General features: G+C 42.5%; 1 protein-coding gene across 1 annotated transcript in view; it reads left to right on the top strand.

Moving 5' to 3' along the window:
• LOC140240158 (uncharacterized) overlaps window positions 1–22097 on the top strand; it is a 34393-nt gene that overhangs the window by 5973 nt on the left and 6323 nt on the right. The window contains exons 6-10 of the mRNA XM_072319963.1: window positions 36–202; window positions 787–947; window positions 1473–1571; window positions 2045–2246; window positions 18340–18650. Coding sequence (XP_072176064.1) covers window positions 36–202; window positions 787–947; window positions 1473–1571; window positions 2045–2246; window positions 18340–18650 — 940 coding nt within the window. The remainder of the gene's footprint in view (window positions 1–35; window positions 203–786; window positions 948–1472; window positions 1572–2044; window positions 2247–18339; window positions 18651–22097) is intronic.

Consider the following 22097-nt stretch of genomic DNA (forward strand, 5'->3'; position numbering starts at 1 on the left):
CTCACCACGAATGAAATCTCTTGATTGCATTTCAGCGAGGCGCCCCATGCTGAACAGGAGAAGACGCCGCCAGCGGCCGATCAGGAGCCAGAGAAAAACGTTCTGTATTTCAAGAATCTCGTCTTTACGGAAACGGACAGGTTGCTGGGGAGATGCAAGGTCTGGGAAGACCTCATGTCCAGCGAAGATTTATCTGATGAAGGTATGGTATTATATCTAGGAATATGACGGAGCAGCTATTGTTTTATGCCATTGAAAGGATGGCAATGTACATACGATGCACGTTACTATCCTCTTGTAGATGAAAATCAAACCCTTTAATTATGACTAGACATCTCTGGGTTCTAATAATGAAAGGATCTCAAGCACAGAACATGAAAAGTGAGTAATGTGACACTAGAAAAAAAGAAGAAGAGAATAATTCTACTTCCATAATGAAATAATGTATGAATTTTGTACATGTGTGAAGGTCACTGAGAGCTACATAAGATTATACATTATCTTGGCTAATTACATAATGTGTGGTTTTAACCAAAACCACTGTTTTAAGAAAAAACACTAAGAATTGAAAATTTCATAACTTTCTGTTTTATGCCCACTTTTCCTGAAGCATGATGTATTCCTGCATTTACTTGTATATCAAAATCAATTTGAATATGAATGTGTCTCGCACTTTCTCTATCAAAAGCAGTGAAAATACAGGTGTACAACCATTTTCATAAAAACTAGACAAATGAAAATAGCGAGAGATTTGAACATGTTTGTCCCAATACACTATTTTTGTAGTTTGCGGTGAGATTCGCAGCGCCAGTGGTAAGGCTAAGCTCCTGATAGACCAACGCTTCAAGCAGTTCCGCGGACTGATCAACGACTGCGAGTTTGGTCTTGGGGAAAAGGCAACCCACTGCTCTGACCTGGCTGGGTTCTGGGAAATGGTCTACTTTCAGGTGAGCCAGGAAAAAGAGGAAATTTAAACATAAGATTTTCACTCTTGGCCCCCTTGAAATGGAAACTGCATGTTTTTACTCCCAAAGAATTAATATGTGCTTTTACGTGTAACAAGGAAAAATATTTAGATTTGTGTCCTTTCATTCATTATCATGCTAGTGACATGTCTCACAAAATTCACAAAACTTTAAAATTCCGTGAAAATGTCCACTTTTACAGTAAGTTATTGGAAGGTCCATCCCTTAAAATTTTAACATGTCACTTGAAACAAAGGAAAACAAAATCTGAATGCTGTGCATGTCAAAAGTATTACAAAGTGGAGTGCCATACTATTTGTTTGATTTTACTCTTTGAAACATGATCTCACCATGGAGTGGAATTGCTCTTTAATATTGCTGACCTTTAACCCTTTGTGTTCTTTGAGTGCTGAGGGGCACAGAAAGCCTCCATAGCATTGTACACACTATCCAAAGTTTCTGGCACAGAGAGGGTAAATCCTGGTGTCTGCTCCCTTTCCTCGACAGGTGGAGGATGTTGACGCCCTCTTCAAGGAGCTGGAGACGCTGAAGGTCAACGGTTGGAAGAGAGAAGAGAAGATTGAGACCAAACCCAAAGTCATCAAGGTAAAGAGGGGGTAAAAATGCACCCCTCCATCTCCTCTTGATACCACACATAACTTTTACATTTACTGCTTTTGGTGTTTCTTCTGTCTCTCTTTAAATGAGGGGCCGTCCTTACCAGTGATCCTGCAATGTTGAGCTTGATAATGGAACTTCTGGTACTTTGACAAAAAAAAGCTACAGAATTGCTTCATGAGATACAAAAGAAATGAAGAATGAATTCCCGTAAATTAGAGTTTAGTAACGCATTTGTAGTGTTTAATGTCTCCATAGGGAAGATGTATACCTTTTTAGGTGTAGACCAAACAAATTCATGAGTGAAGAACCAGTTTTACTACATGAGATTTGCAGCCTCTTATTTAATTTGTTTTGTTTTTTATATGTAGACAAAACGATTACAATTACAATTAGTCCGAGTTCTTGACATCATATGCAAGATTCACTATCCCTTGCATTTCTTCTTTCGTTGTTTTTAGAAAAAGAAACCAATTGCCAAGAAATCTGGAGCTGCTTCGTCGGCAGCCGGACGAAACGCTGCTCGAGAAAGGCTGATGGCGGCCAAGGCAGCGATGAAGGCGAAAGCGACCCGCAAGGCGGAGGCGGAGAAAGTGGTCTTTGAGGGCGGTTTCTTCAAGGTGGAGAGTCCAGCCCGGAAGGCTGTCAGGGATCACTGTGGGGGTAAGGAAGCCCCCCTCCTACACCCTTTGGAAAATTACTGGAATCCTGTGGGTTTTTAATGTGCTGATATTAAAGGGGAAATGTTTGTGATTGGGTAGGGAAGGGAGTGACCAAAGGAGGAGTATAGTTATTTTGCACAGTTGTTTGCTGTTGTCATTAAACCATGAAGATTCTGATGTTGAAAGGATGAAACTTTAGGTCATTCCCCAAATGTGGAATGACAAAGTCAGTATAAATGCTGTTTCACATTACAGTACCGGGATCTCATTTAGAAATTTAATGCATTGCATAAATTTCAAATCCTCATCATTATACCCTCGCCAAACGAAGTTTGAAGGGGGTATATAGGAATCAGCGGACGGTCGGTCGGGCGGTCGGGCGGGCGGTTGGTCCGTTGCAAATCTTGCGTCGCGAACTACTTCCTCAGTTTTCAACCGATTCCCATAAAACTTGGCGCAGATGTGTGCCTTGGGTTGTTACGGAGCCCCTAAGGGGACATGAAATTATTATTTTTTTTTTCAATTTATCACGGGGCCCCGACTTATTATCTCGGGGCCCCGACTTATTATCACGGGGCCCCGACTTATTATCTCGGGGCCCTGACTTATTATCACGGGGCCCCGACTTATTATCTCGGGGCCCCGACCTATTATCTCGGGGCCCCGACTTATTATCACGGGGCCCCGACTTATTATCACGGGGCCCCGACTTATTATCACGGGGCCCCGTGTTAATATCTCGGGGCCCCGACTTATTATCACGGGGCCCCGTGTTAATATCTCGGGGCCCCGACTTATTATCACGGGGCCCCGACTTAATTCTCTATACGATACCGTATATGCCACGCGTACAGTAAGGTGCGTGTTTATGCTTTTATATATTTTTCTCCAATAAACAAGTCAAATTAATTTTTCCATTCAGTCTCGTTAAAAAAAAAAAAAAAAACAACGAAAAAAAAAAAAGATTTGTGGATATGATACGTGCAATACATCTTCCCAATCTGACATAAGCCTATTGCAGATTGGGATTACAATAATAAAGGACATTTATATTGCGCAGCTTCTATAATAATTATACTCTATATACTGCACATTACAAAATGACACGCATACAGGAAATTCAAACAGAAAATACATTACTTCAAGAGACGACTTTTTAACCTGGCCTTAAACTCATTGATTGTAACTGCTTGTCTTACAAACAAAGGGAGATTATTCCATAATTTTGGTGCAGCGTACAGAAATGCCCTGTCACCAACAGTAACTTTTGATTTCCCCGATGAATATTTCAATAATGTTTGATCCCGTGAACTTCGAAGATGAACAAATATTTGAAATTATGTTTTTAACTCTACAAGTTCCTTTATACTACAACACATTACATGTATTGTCATTTTTATCATTATCAGTAGTATACCGCGTAGTCAACACGAATGCTTAATACACAGGAAGCAATATAGGCATGTATATCTGTATATGAAATAAACCAGAAACCAAGTTCTTGCTGACCACCATCAATTTATTTCAGCACGCAAATTTTAGAGTAGTTCGCAAGAACACTTGAGAAAGAGCAAACTTTGTGTGTCAAAACAAATTGTTGGGGATCAGCATGGACTTTATTTTTTGATACATGTATCATGATACAGACTTGTATTGATATCCTCTTGTACCTACATGTGGACTACTTATACTGTGTATATATATAATGAATATATATATATATATATATATATATATATACACATATATATATATATATATATATATATAAAATATCGTGGGAAGGGGGGGGGGTGTGAGTAGGGCGGTCCGCTATGAAGTAGAGAAAATGTTCTCATAGGTTTCCATATAGAAGTTGTAGTCTGATATCTCCTCTACAAGTTCCATTCAGTTTCATAAAAAAAAAATAAGTGGTTTCAGGCCTTCAAAAATCATATTTTCTAAAGCAATGTCATAAGCCGCCATCTTCGTGTACAAAGCCAATGGAGTTATATCGTGGGAAGGGGGGGGGGGGGTGAGTAGGGCGGTCCGCTATGAAGTAGAGAAAATGTTCTCATAGGTTTCCATATAGAAGTTGTAGTCTGATATCTCCTCTACACGTTCCATTAGGTTTCATGAAAAAATAAGTGGTTTCAGGCCTTTAAAAATCATATTTTCTAAAGCAATGTCATAAGCCGCCATCTTCGTGTACAAAGCCTATGGAGTTATATCGTGGGAAGGGGGGGGGGGGGGGGGGGGGGGGTGAGTAGGGCGGTCCGCTATGAAGTAGAGAAAATGTTCTCATAGGTTTCCATAAATGTGATGGGTTTGTTTGCAAAAACCGATAAGTTCATACTTGCCAAATGGAGATATTTGCAATTAAAGGTCAAGAAAAATAAAGAGAATAATAAGAAAAATTTTGCTTTTTTTGACCATAACTTAAAAAATGTACTTTTGTATTAGTGACCAATATATCATTTAAAATGTATCATTTTATACTTTATCACAGAGACCTACTTCAAAATCGTCAAAAATGGACTTATCGGTTTTTGCAAACAAACTATTTATTATAGAAGTTGTAGTCAGATATCTTCTACCCTAGTTCCATTAACGTTTGTTAAAATAGAAATATTTTAGGTCTAATGCAATCTATTGTGCGGGATGACAGCTGACGCAGGATGTCATTGTCATTCTTCCCTATTGAACAAGGATGGCAATATTATCTGGAAGTGTAATTTCTTTTAGAAAATCTTTAGTTGATTCAAATATGAATACCTATTTTGACGTTTTCAATGATTATGTTTATTTCATTTATTTGATTTAATCTCTGGATGACATTTTCTTTAACAGTAGGGCTACATCAATATTGTCTGGAGTATCATTTACATTGCACAAAATAACAGTAATCTATTTTTTTTTTTGGACAATTTTATTTTGTTTTCATACATGCACCTGTAAAATTTTGTGTTACATCTTATTTTCCATAAACGATTGACAAGAATAACTGACAATACTTCACAGTTTGACAACCGATAATGAATAGCATCAGTGCAGTGAATGAAGCAAGAAATGTTTGATGAACATTCACCTTTATCAGAAGATTTATGTTAAACCTAATTTCCTTGTTGTATAAAATAATCAACAAATTTTCACTTTTCACTGCTGGATTCCATGTCGTCTTGTATATTATGATAAAAGACCAACGACATTCAAGTGATTTTGATTTGCCAACTATAACATAAAGGATGTAATTTTCACACAACCGTATAGAATATTAGAAAAAGAAGAATATATGATAACGCATAAGAGATCAGGATATTTCAACTGTGTTATGTGAGGGAAAAAAGGGTGTTTTATTACTCTGTATGAAACCCCAAAACACTGTATCTCTGTGCTGATGAACAGCTTTAAATCTTTTCCATATGCTCTTCAGAGAAAAGTGGCAACAGTGGATAATAACGACGCATGGCTCTTACCGAAAGGGTTGTCCGTGGACAAACGTAATCGAGTCGTACTTTACAATTTAGTATACTGGCTGTTGGTGAAAATGAAGATTCACAAAAAGCACTGCAAAATAGCACTGGAAGCCGCTTTGGGTATGAAAATTGAAGTGTAGGTGTGGAAAGATATAGATTATTTTTACACAAATCTTAGGCACATTCGGCCTTGGTCTTATATTTTTAAACGTAAAAAAAAATAAAACAGATTCTGGAACGCCCTCTCTCGGTTGAATGAATACAATTATTGCATTTTCTTGTATTCGCCCAGAGGCGCGCACGCAAATCCTTTTTACCCGCAGCCATGTGAAGGCCCTGTCACACCTTTCCGAGCAAGCTACGCGGGGTTGTTGCATGTACTATAGGGATTTTCCTGCATACCGGACAATTTCTGAGGTCGGACAAGGATTTGGGCGAGTTTTGCATGTGTCTTCGCGTGCTAGACGCGTGCTACTAAAGTTCTACTTGAGGGTATTCTGTGGCCTGTGGGACATGCGTGTCAGGCGCGTGGGGATGACAACTCAGTGAAGAAATTATATCCTCTGAAGGAATAACTATTTGGCAGAGGTCCCAGAGAATGTCACAATCCTGGCCTGCAGCTGTCTCTCAACTAACCAGCAAAAAGGCAGTTAACTGACCCTCAACTTGCAAGCTGGTTAACTGCCTGTGACTTGCGGCAGCTACGAGCTTCCTACTGGTGTTCTGCGTGGACCTCTGCTGGCAATCCCCGCGAGCCACCCGGAAAAAGTTTTTAGCATGCTCAAAACTTGGCTGCGGGTAAATCGGACGTGCGTGCGCAACTACGGGCGGCTACATGCTATCTACCTGCACAGTGCAGGCCATCTGCGGTGCACGTAGCAAAAATTGTTCCCCGTAAGTCACAAGGAAGGTTTGCCTGGAAAGGTGTGACAAGCCCTTGAGCATGCTCAAACTTGTTCCGGGTGAGTCGTGAGGATCGGTCCGCATGTGTCCACGCAGAACACCAGTAGAAGGGCCGTAGCGGTAGCACTTCGCAGGCAACTCCCATGCAACTAGCCCGTAGCTAGAAGGTTAGTAGAAACTCTCCCAAATTCTTGTCCGCCCGCAGAAAATGACCCTGCGTGCTGAAAAATCCATACACGCAACAAGCCTGCGTAACTTGCCCTGAAAGGCGTATCATCAGGGCCTTTATGTTGTTTTTTTTGTTTTTGTTTTTGTTTTTTGTTTTTTATAGGACATTATAAACACATACAACAGCTATCTCCAGTCTTTCACTCTTCGTTAAATAAGGTCTACCAATTATTTTGTTCATCAGTTTCATTTCTTTGCGGTAGCATTAAGGTTTCACGTTGGCGATAATTTTCATATTTCCCATTTTCATTACATAACGACACAAAAAAAAAATCAAGCAAAACAATTACCCAACAGCTATATGAAAATACAAATGCAATTTGATACGGTTATATTATGTATAGACATGATGATTATCAATAATAATATACCTTGTATGTTTAAAACATGACTTGTATAAGTTTTTTGCTGTCGTTCAACATAATCGCTTTATTTGCGGGTTGTAATCAGGGCCGGCGGAGGGTTATCAAAAGTGGAGTGGCCCACTTCCGGGTTTCATGAGCGGAAAAAAAAGAAAAAAATGGTCTTCCTTCAGCTCATCTTTATCCTTCCACTTCCGGGTTTCTTCAACTGACAAGAAAAAAAAATGTCTGCAACTGCCTATTCTGATTCCGGCGATTAGATGAGAAAAATAGAGAGGAATGTGGATACGTGTTCAATCATACGTCACCAATTTTTCTTTATTTTTAACTTTAATTCTATGAAATCAGGAGATTATTACTGGTTTATAATTAGCACAATAATGTAAAAGAGAGATCTATCATTATGGAAATAGGTAAAGTTTGAAAGTTTTAAAGGATTTGGATGTATAACTGGCTGAACTACATATTGTATAAATCATATGCAGAAGAAAGAATGTTTAAAGAAGAGAGTAGAAAGGATATGGAAAAGACAGGCGAACAGTGTTACAGACAAGTCGAAGACAAGAGAATGTAACAGAGAGAGAAGAGATGAGAAAGGTATAACGAAGGAAAAAGAAGAGAATATTACAGAGAATTCAGAGGAGCAAAGTATTATAGCCAGGAAGAGAAATGTTAAGGAATAAAGGGAGAAGAATGTTACAAACATGGAGAAAGGAGAATGACACAGATATTTCAAAAGAGAAAATGTTATAGGGGGACGTAAAGAGACGGTCAATAAAAAATTGTAAAGAGGAGAATGCTATGAGAGAGAAGAATAAAAGGATGTTATAGAGAATTCAGGAGAAAGGAATGTTACGAACAAGTATGTACAGAGGAGAAATGTGACAGATAAGAATTAGAAAAATGATGAAGAGAATTAGGAAGAGAGGAGTGTTACTAGTAAGAAGAAAGGAGGCTGTTACAAAAAAGAAAGAAAACGAATACTATACAGGGAAGAAGATTGAAAAATGCTACAGAAAATTCATAAGTAAGAATGTTACGGAAAATTAAGGAAGGTTTGTATACACGTATATAAAGGGCTACTTATGACATTGCGTTGGAATTAATGCTATTTGAGGACCTGAAACCAAAAAAGAAATTTGAAGACCTGAAACCACTTCTATTTTCATGAAACTGAATGGAACTTGTAGAGGAGATATCAGACTACAACTTCTATATGGAAACCTATGAGAACATTTTCTCTACTTCATAGCGGACCGCCCTACTCACCCCCCCCCCTTCCCACGATATTATTTATATATAAATATATATATATAATATATATATATATATATATATATATATATATATATATATATATATACATACATACATTATATATATACACAGTATAAGTAGTCCACATGTAGGTACAAGAGGATATCAATACAAGCCTGCATCATGATACATGTATCAAAAAAACAAAGTCCATGCTGATCACCAACAATTTGTTTTGACACACAAATTTTGCTCTTTCTCAAGTGTTCTTGCGAACTACTCTAAAATTTGCGTGCTGAAATAAATTGATGGTGGTCAGCAAGAACTTGGTTTCTGGTTTATTTCACATATATACAGATATACATGCCTATATTGCTTCCTGTGTATTGTGCATTCGTGTTGACTACGCGGTATACTAGTGATAATGATAAAAATGACAATACATGTAACAAGAATAAGTGTTGTCGTATAAAGGAACTTGTAGAGTTAAAAACATCATTTCAAATATTTGTTCATCTTCGAAGTTCACGGGATCAAACATTATTGAAATATTCATCGGGGAAATCAAAAGTTACTGTTGGTGACAGGGCATTTCTGTACGCTGCACCAAAATTATGGAATAATCTCCCTTTGTTTGTAAGACAAGCAGTTACAATCAATGAGTTTAAGGCCAGGTTAAAAAGTCGTCTCTTGAAGTAATGTATTTTCTGTTGAATTTCCTGTATGCGTGTCATTTTGTAATGTGCAGTAGAGTATATTATTATAGTAGCTGCGCAATATAAATGTCCTTTATTATTGTCATCCCAATCTGCAATAGGCTTATGTCAGATTGGGAAGATGTATTGCACGTATCATATCCACAAATCTTTTTTTTTTTCGTTGTTGTTTTTTTTTTTAAACGAGACTGAATGGAAAATTTTATTTGACTTGTTTATTGGAGAAAAATAGATAAAAGCATAAACACACACCTTACTGTACGCGTGGCATATACGGTATCGTATAGAGAATTAAGTCGGGGCCCCGTGATAATAAGTCGGGGCCCCGTGATAATAAGTCGGGGCCCCGTGATAATAAGTCGGGGCCCCGTGATAATAAGTCGGGGCCCCGTGATAATAAGTCGGGGCCCCGTGATAATAAGTCAGGGCCCCGAGATAATAAGTCGGGGCCCCGTGATAAATTGAGAAAAAAATAATAATTTCAGGTCCCCTTAGGGGCTCCGTAGGTTGTAGATGTGCAAGACGTATTTTTTGACAGTACCCAAAAGTACGTTGCCATGGTAACGGCATATTATGGGCAAAAATGGGTACAAATCTTGCGTCGCGAACTACTTCCTCAGTTTTCAACCGATTCCCATAAAACTTGGCACAGATGTGTGCCTTGGGTTGTAGATGTGCAAGACGTATTTTTTGACAGTACCCAAAAGTATGTTGCCATGGTAACGGCATATTATGGGCAAAAATGGGTACAAATCTTGCGTCGCGAACTACTTCCTCAGTTTTCAACCGATTCCCATAAAACTTGGCACAGATGTGTGCCTTGGGTTGTAGATGTGCAAGACGTATTTTTTGACAGTACCCAAAAGTACGTTGCCATGGTAACGGCATATTATGGGCAAAAATGGGTACAAATCTTGCGTCGCGAACTCCTCCCACAGTTTTTGATCAATTTTTATGAAATTAGGTACAGATGTTCATCTGAATATGTTAATGTGCAAGACACATATTTCCGCAGTGGCAAAAAGTGCGTTGCCATGGTAATGGCATCGTAAATGAGAAGCAGACACAAATCGAGTTTCCGAGTAAACAGTCACCTTGAAGGCATTTAATGGAACCCAGCTTCAGACCAGATACCCAGCAGTGTGTAGCAGACAGTAACGCTACAGTCACCGAGAGGTGGCGCTATATAACAAGCTTGACTTGTAACATTGATAATCATTAACAACACTGGCGTGATTGCCTTTCTTTTTTACTCTTTCATTTTTCACCTGAATGATAAAGAAAATATAAAAGCTCTACTTGAGCTTAACAAACCATTACCTTTAAAATGAATAAGGGTGTAAACTATTATAACATACAAGTAGTTGCACTGTTCATGACCTATGATACTTTCAAGAGTAAACTGCCATGAACTATAATAGGCTAGCTGGCTTATAAAAACACTAAGCTAACACCTGAAAATAACAATTACACTAACACCTGACTTAGACACCAAGAGTGTAATCATAAAAACTTATTGGGTACCGTACGTTTAACAATAACACCAGATACGCATTCTACCATCAATTCTTCTCGTCAACGTTAAAGAAAACAAAAACAATCATGAATTGTTACAAGTATATAACCATCACATCATACCAATACCTCTCTCAGACGTGCTGACACTGAGTCATACAGTCCTGATTGACATGAAACATACCGTTCAGCAAAAACAACAAATTTGACAATCATGTACGACCTGATGGGGCAAGCTAGGATGGCATGAAATAAGTAGCTCCTATAAAGGCATAGACTTACACAGTATAAACAAAAATATGAAATGATGTACAAAATGTTCATGTGGGGACACAGGAAATACACATATCTATATGAAAATAGAATTACATATGCACGTAGCAGAAAACATTGATATGTACGAGTAAAGGTGCAATTAGGGACAGGCACCAAACAGACACCAGAGAAGTAAATATATAAAGGTAACTGGGAAATATTAAGAAGATAAGGGTATGTGATAATAAACCTGGTATTACATACACTCAGAAACAAGAAGGCGTATGCACCCACTAAGGATATAAGCATCATATGTTATACACAGCACAAAGGGGCAAATCACTGAGACATAAGCGGGGTGACTGAAAAAAAATACACCTATAGAACATATCCACAACTAAATTATACGCAGAACATACCAAGACAGCTAGGTGAGAGACAATAAAGATAAACAAGGATGTCATACAAGGACGGATTGGTAGAAATGAAGAATAAACATGATACAGGTACAGCTTAAAAGAAAAACAAAAAACGCCCGTTTGGGGCACCTCAGAAAAAAGGTTATGTTAAGGGACATAATGTAATAAACCAGATGGGGGAAATGAAATAACATATGTGGCACCAGAATAACATGGCTATAAGAGAGGTACATTGTAAGGATACACAGTGAGTGGGGGGGGGGGGGGGGGGGGCATTAATCTGAGGTAGCCAACAGTTGGCACAGAAAACAAAATACATGTACATTGTATATCATTGATTAATACATCAAATAATCATCAAACCTAGGTGGGAGGCGTCGGGAGCGCTGAGGGCGCCCAGTGGGGGTCACATGGGTGGGGGGACAACCTGGACCGTTAATAGTCGGAACAGTGGGGGCAGGTTCCTGGGGCAGAGGGGGAAGGGGGGCTTCAGGAGGGGGCTCCTGCAGGGGGACACACGGGACATCTGGCCCAGGAGGCAATGAGAGTTCCTGTGGAATGTCTCTGCAGGTGTCCGGGGGGAGCAAAACTCGCTCGTCATCTGGGGAAAGCAAGTCTGTCTCATCTTCGTCGGACATCTGGTGCTGGGGAGGAGCCACAAGGGGAACAGGGACCCTCATGCATTGCGATGTCTTTACACGATATGACGATTTTCTGAGCTGAGAGCCAATGAATTTGCGAATGTTACACCACTTGCCATCTATTGATGTTACAAGGTATCGAGGGCGTGCGGAGGACTTGCTGCGATCTGACCGGAGATAAACAAGGTCCCCAACTGCGAGAGGGTCATCATTGGGGAGGATGCGGGAGGGAGCCTTGGAACGCTCGCTGTGGGGATGGTTCGAAAGGCGCTGTTCATGTTGTGAAGAGATGAGGTCTGCATCCGACAGTGGAATTTGGCTGTGCGTGAATTGGTCGCGCTGAGTCCACATTTCACGTGCAGAAAGGCCACGCGAGCGAAGACGGCTATTGAGACGGGCAGTGGCGAGGGACAGGGACAAGGATGTCAGTGGTCCTCCGGAGGGCTCATGCCGCAGGATTTCATCTTCGAGTTCACGAATGGCCTTCTCAGCAACCGGGTTCTTATTGGGATTTTTGGCATGACCTACTTCAATGGAAAGGTGAAACTGGGCGAGCAGGGCATCATCTTGTAAGGAGGCGAAACCAGGGGCGGGGTCGGTGCGGATGACAGCAGGGGGCCCATCGAGCGGGCGAAGTTCCACACAGAGACGGATCAAGGTATCGCGAAGAGTATCTCTGCGCTCATCTGGAAGGAAACAAGTGGCGGTGTAGGAAGTGACACATTCGCGGAGAAGTAAAATCAGTTGTTTCGAGCGCTTGATGACATCAGCGGCGAACGATGTACCCACGGCTGCGGGGGGATCGCCAGTGGTCTGAGGGACAACCGTGTGTGGAGCATTCCGCAGGGATGCACACTGATGGCAAGTGTCGGTGACACGTGTGATGGCAGAGTCCATGTCCAAGGCAAAAAAATGCCGGTTGACAACGGTCTTGAGTTGGTGGTGGGTGGGATGATCAAGTTGGAGATGGAGTGAAGTAAGCAGGCCATCAAGAACGCTACGGGGGATGATGATGCACTCGCGAGGTGACAGGAGAGCCTGTTCACGGCGGACAACCAACAGCCCATCTCTAGCTATGGTAGCAACACGGAGATAGCGTTTGACGTCTTTGATATTGGTCAGTTTCTTAGAAGGTCGGGTGCCCTGGAGAAGGTGAGCATGAGTGCGTCGCAAGTCTGGGCACTCAGATTGTATGCTGACCCACGCTGGACGGGAAGTGAAGGGTAACTTCTGCTTCCCTGTGAGCACGTCCGTAGGGGACACTCTGTGAACAACAGAATCCTCTGTCTGACGAATGAAGAGGCATACCTGACAAGAGGAATCAGTGCACTCTGGGGCATTCCTGCTAGCAAAATCTGACGGAACATTGGCGGATCCAGCCAGATGGAGCACGGCACATTGGAACCGGCTAACTGTGGACAGGAAGGTTGACACACGTGGGCTGGCAGAGAACTCACCACGACAGAGTTTTTCAAAAGCCTGTACACAGGGCTTGCTATCTGTGAGAATGCATGGCCGGTGCTTGGACTGCACAATGTACGGGCTGAAATACTTGCAGGATGCTGCAATAGAAAGGGCCTCTATCTCACATGGGAGCCAAGTAACCTGCCGATCACGAAGTTTGGAGCTAAAGAAACCAGCTACCTGTGGCTTTCCTTGTCGTGTTATGTACAATGTGGCACCAATACCATGATCTTTGACAGCACCATCAGTAACAATCCAAAGCTGGTCGGATGGTCGGGGAAGGGTAATGGCACGGGGGGAGGCTAAGGCTTCCTGAGCGGTCTTGAAAAATGAACGCAGGTCATCGGACCAATCAATGCGATCACTCGACTGACCACCAGCAATTGCGGCGTCCAGTGGTGTGAGGAAGATAGCGCAATGTGGGAGAACACGGGCGAGCATCTTATATGCCCCAATGAAGGAACGCATTCCTTTCACAGTAGTAGGAGGGGGGCATGAGGCAAGCGCCGCAATGCGATGAGGGCTCGCTTGTAGGGTCCCTTGGGACCAGATCCAGCCCAGGACCGTGGTAGACTTTGGGCAAATCACAGTCTTACGGGCTGAAAGATGAAGGCCTGACTTTCGGAGGGCATGCTGGACACGTGACCAATTCTGGAGGAGCTCCTCGGGGGTATCACCACCAATGAACAAGTCGTCTGCAAGTTTCACAACAATACCTTCCACAAGTAGATCCCCAAGCACGCGACACATCAGCTCTTCAAGAGCAGTTTCTGAGCCTGGCATGCCCATGGCACAGCGTGTATACACACGGACTCCACGATAGGGGGTTGCAACACCACAATACTTCATCGAGGCCTTGGACAGGGGAATTTGATAAAAAGCATTGGTGAGATCTGTGGCAATGAGATGTTTCCATTGACCAATTTTTCTGAGGGTGGAATCCACATCAGGCATAAGGGAGGGCTGAGGCTTGGCATAACGGCCTACATCGGCAAAAGCTGTAACAAGGCGGAAGCCGCCGTTGGCCTTCTTCACAAGGAAGGATGGATTCAGGTACTCAACAGAGATGCCCACATCTTCTGGGCGAGCAAAGACACCCTGTTGTTCTAGTTCATCAAATTTCTCTTGGAGATCAACCAAAGAGTTACGGGAGTAAAGTGGCAAGCGACCCTTGCGTTGGGGAGGCTGAACCGGGCCCATGTTGACAACGGCCTCAAACGGGCCAACAGCACCATTATACCCAGTGAAGGCAGGGTCAAAAACATCATCGAACTCCGCATGGAGAGACTGAAAGTCATGTTTCGTACCAATGGGGATAATGCAATCAGGATCGAGCAATATTGGGTCAGAAAAACGATGCTCAGTATCACGTGAGACACCACTGGGCACGGGCCTATCGGGTACACGGGGGAGGTTATCAGACTGAGGCTCTGAAGGAACGTAGACCGGACGGACCTGGCAGAAATGTTCATGTTTACGGATCAGGCGGGGTTGAGGCGTAAGATTAGGGATACGCACTTTGCCTGCTACACTGGAGACCATGCACGGTTCAGGCCAAGATGGATCAGTTGGGGGAACACCTTTCTGAGGGACAATCCTGGGCTCAAGGGCAAGTGTGTCATGAGACAGTAGCTCATCAGGAACTGACAGCTCGACGAATTCACCAGGCAAAAGCACAGTAGACTGAGATGGGGCACGAAGGACATGAGCACGGCGAACTGCATGTGTCGCATTGTCCGAAGGCCTGCGAGAACCATATGAAATGATCATGTCATCACCCACACACACCTGGCGTTTAGCAGGACGAACCGACACATCATTGTGCTCCATGAATGGGGTACCTGCGAGTACTTCTACATCAAGATTATCAATGACCAAACCCTCAAACACGAATGACTTGCCGTCACGAGTGAAGGACAGAGTGGTCTCCCCAACAACATCAAGGGGGGAAGACCCATCGGCTTGATGAGCAGACTGCGAGCTGGGTTTTATGACACCCTGGAGGGACTGGACAGTAGAAGCTCTGATCATGTTACCAGTAGCACCACTGTCGACAGTGATGCGAACGACCTGGTGCCCGCAAAACGCATCAAAATATGGAGACTGACGGACCTGGACTCTGAGGGCCGATGAAGAGTCGCTGGTAGCCGTATCATCCTTCAGAGGGACAGGCTCAGACAGGTGGACCTGTTCAACTTGGCACAAATCATCAATCTCATCATCAGACTCTAAAATATGTGCAACCTGGCGGGCCTTAGCAATGAATCGCCTGTCTGCTTCGGGTAAGTACGTACACTCACTTAAATAATGAGTGTCTGGCCGGCGCGCTTCACGACAGAGAGGACAGTATTTACTGTTGCGCTGGGGGGTGCGAGTCTGCAGATTGCGGCGACTGCGGGGCATTGGAGCACGCTGGGGGCGTAGGCCTACAGGGCGCGGGGAAGGGGAGGTCAGGGTGCGCATAGCACGAGAACTCTCTGTGGTGTGGATTTCATCCAAAAGACTATCTAATGCCTGAGAGATTTCGGGTTTCAGTGAAGCTAGGGTACGAGAGCGCAATTCTGTCCCGTAGCGCTGCTTGACCAGGCGAGGAAGATCTGAATGAATGAGTTGGAGCCAAGTGAGGACGATAAGGTTTTCCAACGTGGGAGTAAGCTCCTCATCTTCGCTAACACGCTTACCATGGTGAGTTATGCCACCTGCGGATGTGAGCAGGTTGTCTTCGATAAAGGCCACCACCCTTTGGTAGAGGTCCTCAGGACGCTCATCCGGCTCTAGTTTGATGTCACTGAAATCAAGAAAGTGAGCGCCGGTACTTTGAAACCCATAATGAAGCCTGATCTTCCCCCAAATATCGTTGAGGGAGGTGGAAGTCTTGACTATGGAATTGCGTGAGATAATGGGACAATAATTAGCAATCTGTCCGAGCATAAGCTCAAGCATACTGGCTTTCTGGTGTGCTGATTTTCGAGACCCAGTCGGGACGCTTTCTGGGTCATCAACAAAGCCACGGAGTGGGCAAGATTTAGATTTTTGAGCCCATGAGCAATCATCATCTAGGAACGGCGCAAAATTTGAGTCTAGGGTGAGAGTGTACACTAAGTTTTGTCGCCAATTTTCGAATGAATTGACTGTTTCACGTTTGGTGAGACACCATTGCTTGGGTGCTCTTGGAGCTGAGGCCATCACTAAAGCCTATAGGTGGGACCGTAATGTAAGAGAAAAACAAGGAACTTACACCAACTCTGGATCGTTGGCCGATTTGGAGCTCAGCAAGCTTAACGTCTGCTTGTGCAGGTGAAAACAAATCCTCAGGAGTAGGTAACGTTTCCAGAGCTGCCACCACGTAAATGAGAAGCAGACACAAATCGAGTTTCCGAGTAAACAGTCACCTTGAAGGCATTTAATGGAACCCAGCTTCAGACCAGATACCCAGCAGTGTGTAGCAGACAGTAACGCTACAGTCACCGAGAGGTGGCGCTATATAACAAGCTTGACTTGTAACATTGATAATCATTAACAACACTGGCGCATGTTATTGGTAAAATATAGGGCAAAATGCTTCATGGCAAAACTGCTTCATCAGTGTTCTTCCAATTCTCATGGAATTCATATTGAATGTTTGTCTTAGGATATAGGTCAGCATGACACATTTCTTGACAGTGACAAAAAGTATGTTGCCATGGTAACAGCTCACATATTATGAGCCAAAATAATGGAAAATTTTGTGTTGCAAACTACTTCCTCAGTTTTTGCCCAATTTCCATGAAACTTGGTACAGATGTGTGCCTTTGGTTGTAGATGTGCAAGACGCATTTTTCGACAGTACCCGAAAGTGCGTTGCCATGGTAACGGCATATTAATGGCAGAAGATCAAGGAAAGATCTTGCGGATTTAACTACTTTCTCAGTTTTTTGACCAAAGCTTATCAAATGTTGTTTTGACCAAAGCTTATGAAATGTTGTTTGGCGGGGGTATAACCAGTCGCTGTAGCGACATTTCTAGTTTTAATGTTGACTTTGAGAAAAAAAAATGAGAAAAATAAAACAAAGAGAATTTTAGGAAGTTTCAATCAAAATAGAACATGAAATGAGAAAGTTGTGGAATTCCAAGGTTTTTTGTTTTCACCCAAAATACAAAAATTGGAATAGGCAATGATATCATCTAACACCCCTTTTGCCAGATTGTACACAAATTGTACCATCAAATCATTTGTTTGGTCATTGATTAAGCAGTTGAAAACTCTTTCCAGCAGTCCTTGTTACCATTTTATCACAAGACTACCATGATTTGATGCTAGGGATACATCTTGTTCATACTGATATCATTTCAATGCAGGAAATCGAGCAAAGTATTCGTCTTCAGTTTATGGGAGTCTTGTGGGGTGATGACATCACCACTTCGACCATTTTGAATATTAGATGTAAAACAAGAAACATTTGCGACATGAAATTTTTTTTTTTTTTTTTTTCAAATTGGAGCCAATAACCTTTTTGCGGCATGAATCTTTTGTAAATTTTAGGACTGGCATTTAATACAATGTGTAAGCAAAAACTTTCATGTGACAGTGTATTTTACTTTTCCAAATCTTGGTTTCTCATGAAATTCGTGAAAGTTTCATGCAAGGGAAAATTTCTGTTGAAATTGATGAAATTCTTCCGTCGAGTTGTTTCTATTTTGTCTGACTGTCAAATTGCCCTACATCGATTTATGTCAATGTAGGGCAATTTGTCAATCACTTGCAATGTAAATTTCTGGTTTTACAGAAAATGTCAGTGTTTTATGTGAACTTGAGAAACCTTTCAATTTCATGACTCCAGTTTTTGATTTTCAACTGATCAATGTGTGTGTTTGTCACTCTTCGATGTCCTCCCCACAGCCGGATCACCATTCAAAACTTCCAAGCAAGTGACGCCCTCTTCCAGGGTAGCCACGCCTAGAGTCCACACCCCACGACTGCTGGCCACGCCCAGAAATTCCCCCGCCGCAGCAGGTGCAACCAACACCACCACCACCACACCCAAGGTTTCCCACAACACCCCGACCGTGGCCCAGCTGTTCTCCCCTATGGTGGAGCCGAGGCGCTCGCTGCGCACCAAGCTGTGTGGCGAGATCAGCAAACTTGTTCTCAGCGACAAGAAGGCTACGCCCACTAGAAGGACGCCCTCTGTTGTAAACAAGGAGAATGAGGTCAGTGTTTGCTTGAAGAAAGTCTCATACGGTTTTGTGTAATACTCTATTATTCTTCTCTCAAGTTTGCAGTGTCCACTTTTTGTCTCGCCCACCGGAGGTGAAGGCGAGACTAAGGGTTCCAAATGGCGTCCTTCCGTCGTCCGTCCGTCGTCCGTCCGTCGTCCGTCGTCCGTCACAATGTTAAAGTTTACCTGCAAGACTCTCTTATGATGCATAACCTGGCAACTGTGACAGCAATGGCAGCCACACTTGGGTGATAGAAGCACTAGGGGTATCTTCATGTTATGGTGTTGTCGGAGGTCATGTGATGATGTCAAAGGTCATTTGAGGTCATATATATTTTTTGTTTGTTTTGTTTGTTTGTTCATTTTTCATCTGACATGATGGCTGGATAGCCCATATTCAGCTACGTTAAGCTGGTCTTCCATGGGGTCCAGTTGGATGTGGGGTACAACCACTTCACCGGGTTAGACACCCTGCTCTTTGCGATGAATGAATGAAGCGGGATCTTTTACGTGCATGAGTTGTTGCTCTCTCATACACGGGACCTCCATTTTATGTCCTATCCGAGGGACAGAGTGTTTTGCCTCTTGCTAGAGGGGACGGTATGTTTACACACAACATTGCTCAGTCCAGACGCGGGTTCGAACCCGTGCAAGAGTACATACGATGTGCAAGTTAAAGTTTACCTGCAATACTCTCTTTTGACAAATAACTTCACATAAGTTGCTTGGATTACAACCTAACTTGGGTCATAGATGCACTGGGGGTACCTTCATGTTATGGTGCCGTAGGAGGTCAAAGGACAAGGTCAAAGGTCATTTGAGGTCATACGTTAAAGTTTACTTGCAAGACTCTCTTATCACACGTAACTCGACACATGTTGCTACAATGGCAATCAAACTTGGGTGATGGATGCACTGGGGGTACCTTCATGTTATGGTGCCGTAAGAGGTCACATGATAAGGTCAAAGGTCGTTTGAGGTCATATGTTAAAGTTTACTTGCAAGACTCTCTTATCACACGTAACTCAGCACATGTTGCTACAATGGCAATCAAACTTGGGTGATGGTAGATGTCTCTTGGGAAGTTGAAGGTTTCCACAAGATCAAAGGTCACAGACAGGGGTCAACGAACTTTTAGGGCCCAATGTTAAGTTTTTAGGGCGCATTTCGTTTATGGCTCATAACTTTTGATCCTTTGTACGTTTGTGACCAAACTTGGATGGACGATGTCCCTTGGGAAGGTGAAGGTCGTCAGAAGGTCAAAGGTCACATACAGGGTCAAAAAACTTTTAGGGCCCAATGTTATGTTTTTAGGGCGCGTTTTGATTGTGGCTCATAACTTTTGATCCCAATGTCCGTTTGTGACCAAACTTGGACGGTAGATGTCCCTTGGGGAGTTAAAGGTCATCACAAGGTCAAAGGTCACAAAAAGGGGTCAACAAATTTTTAGGGCCCAATGTTAAGTTTTTATGGCGCATTCTGATTATAGCTCATTACTTTTGATCCCTTTGTCCATTTGTGACCAAACTTGGATGGTTAATGTCCCTTGGGGTGTTGAAGGTCACCACAAGGTCAAAGGTCATAAGCAGGTCAGTTAACTTCTGGGAGTTATAAAAGATATTAATTCCTTGTACGCGAATGGGCGAGACACAATTTGGCACTTGCCTTGTGATTTGGAAAAGACCTTGAATAGTAGAGACTCTTGAATAAACATTACTGGTTCTGCAAACTCACATAAGGTTTTTGAGCCTCAATCGGTGTGTCTCGTGTTCAAATGTCACGTTTTATATTCGTCACACATGAGCCACCCATCTGTATAGTCGAAAATGGATTTTGATAATCCTTGTGAAAAAAAGGGGATCGCATGCATATTGTTACTTCTGCTATGATGTCCAACACAACAACAACTTCTCTTACATAATGGTGAGAATGATAAAGATGATGAGGATGGTAATAATGATTTAATAATGATATCAATATACCAACTGTCAATAGTACTGCTGCTGCGACTACAGTTACTACTACTACTACTACTACCATAATTGGCCATTTCTTTGGAATCTGCCTGATTTTGCTATGTAATTACTGGTGGCTCTGTGGAAACGTTTTTATACACCTTAGTAAAGAGGAGTAAGTGTCATGCTAAAGGCCAGAAGTACCATATAGAAGTACCATTATAGCAAGGCATGAACCTTGGCCTTTCAGAATAGAAGTTCTATGTGCAAACCACTTGACCACAACACACCCATGCATTATCATTGATTATGAAATGGGTTCAAGAATGTAGCCAATTGGAAGTGCTGAAATGAGTCATGTGTGAGCTCATGATTTTCTTACTAACATGCATGGCCGTGCAAAAAGTGTGCAACGAAAAGTTATTACAGCACAGCGTGCATAATTGCAGAGAAAGCGTATGGTAACTGCTCAGTCACTGACATCACAATGTTTACACTAGCAGTGCACACTCAATCAGTTGTTACAAGTGTGTCGCGTGCTACTATACGTGCTGTCAATCCTGTAAACAACTTCTAGTTCGGGCTGCCAGCCGGCCGGCCTTGTGCATAACATGTGGCGTACGTATACTCTTATACGTACTTATATGTGCGGAATTTCCGAGTGCGACGTGCGTAAATGTTTGGGACGAACATCTTCGGACATCTTGACTTTTGAGCGAGTGCTACATGTAGCTGACTGGTATTGACCCATAAAGGTACATGAAAAATGCTGTTAGTTTTCGACCCGTTTTATAAATCAAATGATACACAGGTTTAAGTTCGTGACGTTAGTGGATTTCCCATGCATGTTTCACAATTGTAAATACCCTCGACTGCGCTGCATCTCCACTAACGCACTCTCACCTGTGTATTATTTGTTTATTATAGAATGGGTAGCGAGAATCCTGCGATCTGATTGGTCGAGAACTATGTGTTCATTTTTACTGGCCGCACGCTGAGTCACAGTGGTAAACATGTTATCGCGCACTTAGCAAGAGTACGCGTACTTGTAACAAAGGTTCGCGCACTAAAGCAAGCGTTCGCGCACTCAGCTTGGCCATGCATCCAGTAAAAACTTATGCATGGCTGGCCATGCATCCAGTAAAAACGGGAAGTACGGGTATGCATGCCCTTTACGGAAAGCCAAAAGGAAATGCATCCAGTAATTTTGTCATCGGGTAACACGATAGAAAACTGGGTTTTTGACAAGAAAATTACCCATTCTATAAATCAAATGACGCACATGTCTTTTCGTGCGTCAGTCGGAATATAGTGTGCATGCGGTAACTATGGAATTTAGCCTAAACCCACTCGGCTTCGCCTCGTGGGTTAAGCATTCCATAGTTACCTTATGCACACAATTCCGACTGACGCACTCAGACCTGTGCGTCATTTGTATATTGAAGTCTTTGATTTTTAAACGGCTTTGCCGAACTGGTTCCTTG

Source organism: Diadema setosum, chromosome 16 (assembly GCF_964275005.1).
Source record: "Diadema setosum chromosome 16, eeDiaSeto1, whole genome shotgun sequence".
Lineage (NCBI taxonomy): Eukaryota > Metazoa > Echinodermata > Echinoidea > Diadematoida > Diadematidae > Diadema > Diadema setosum.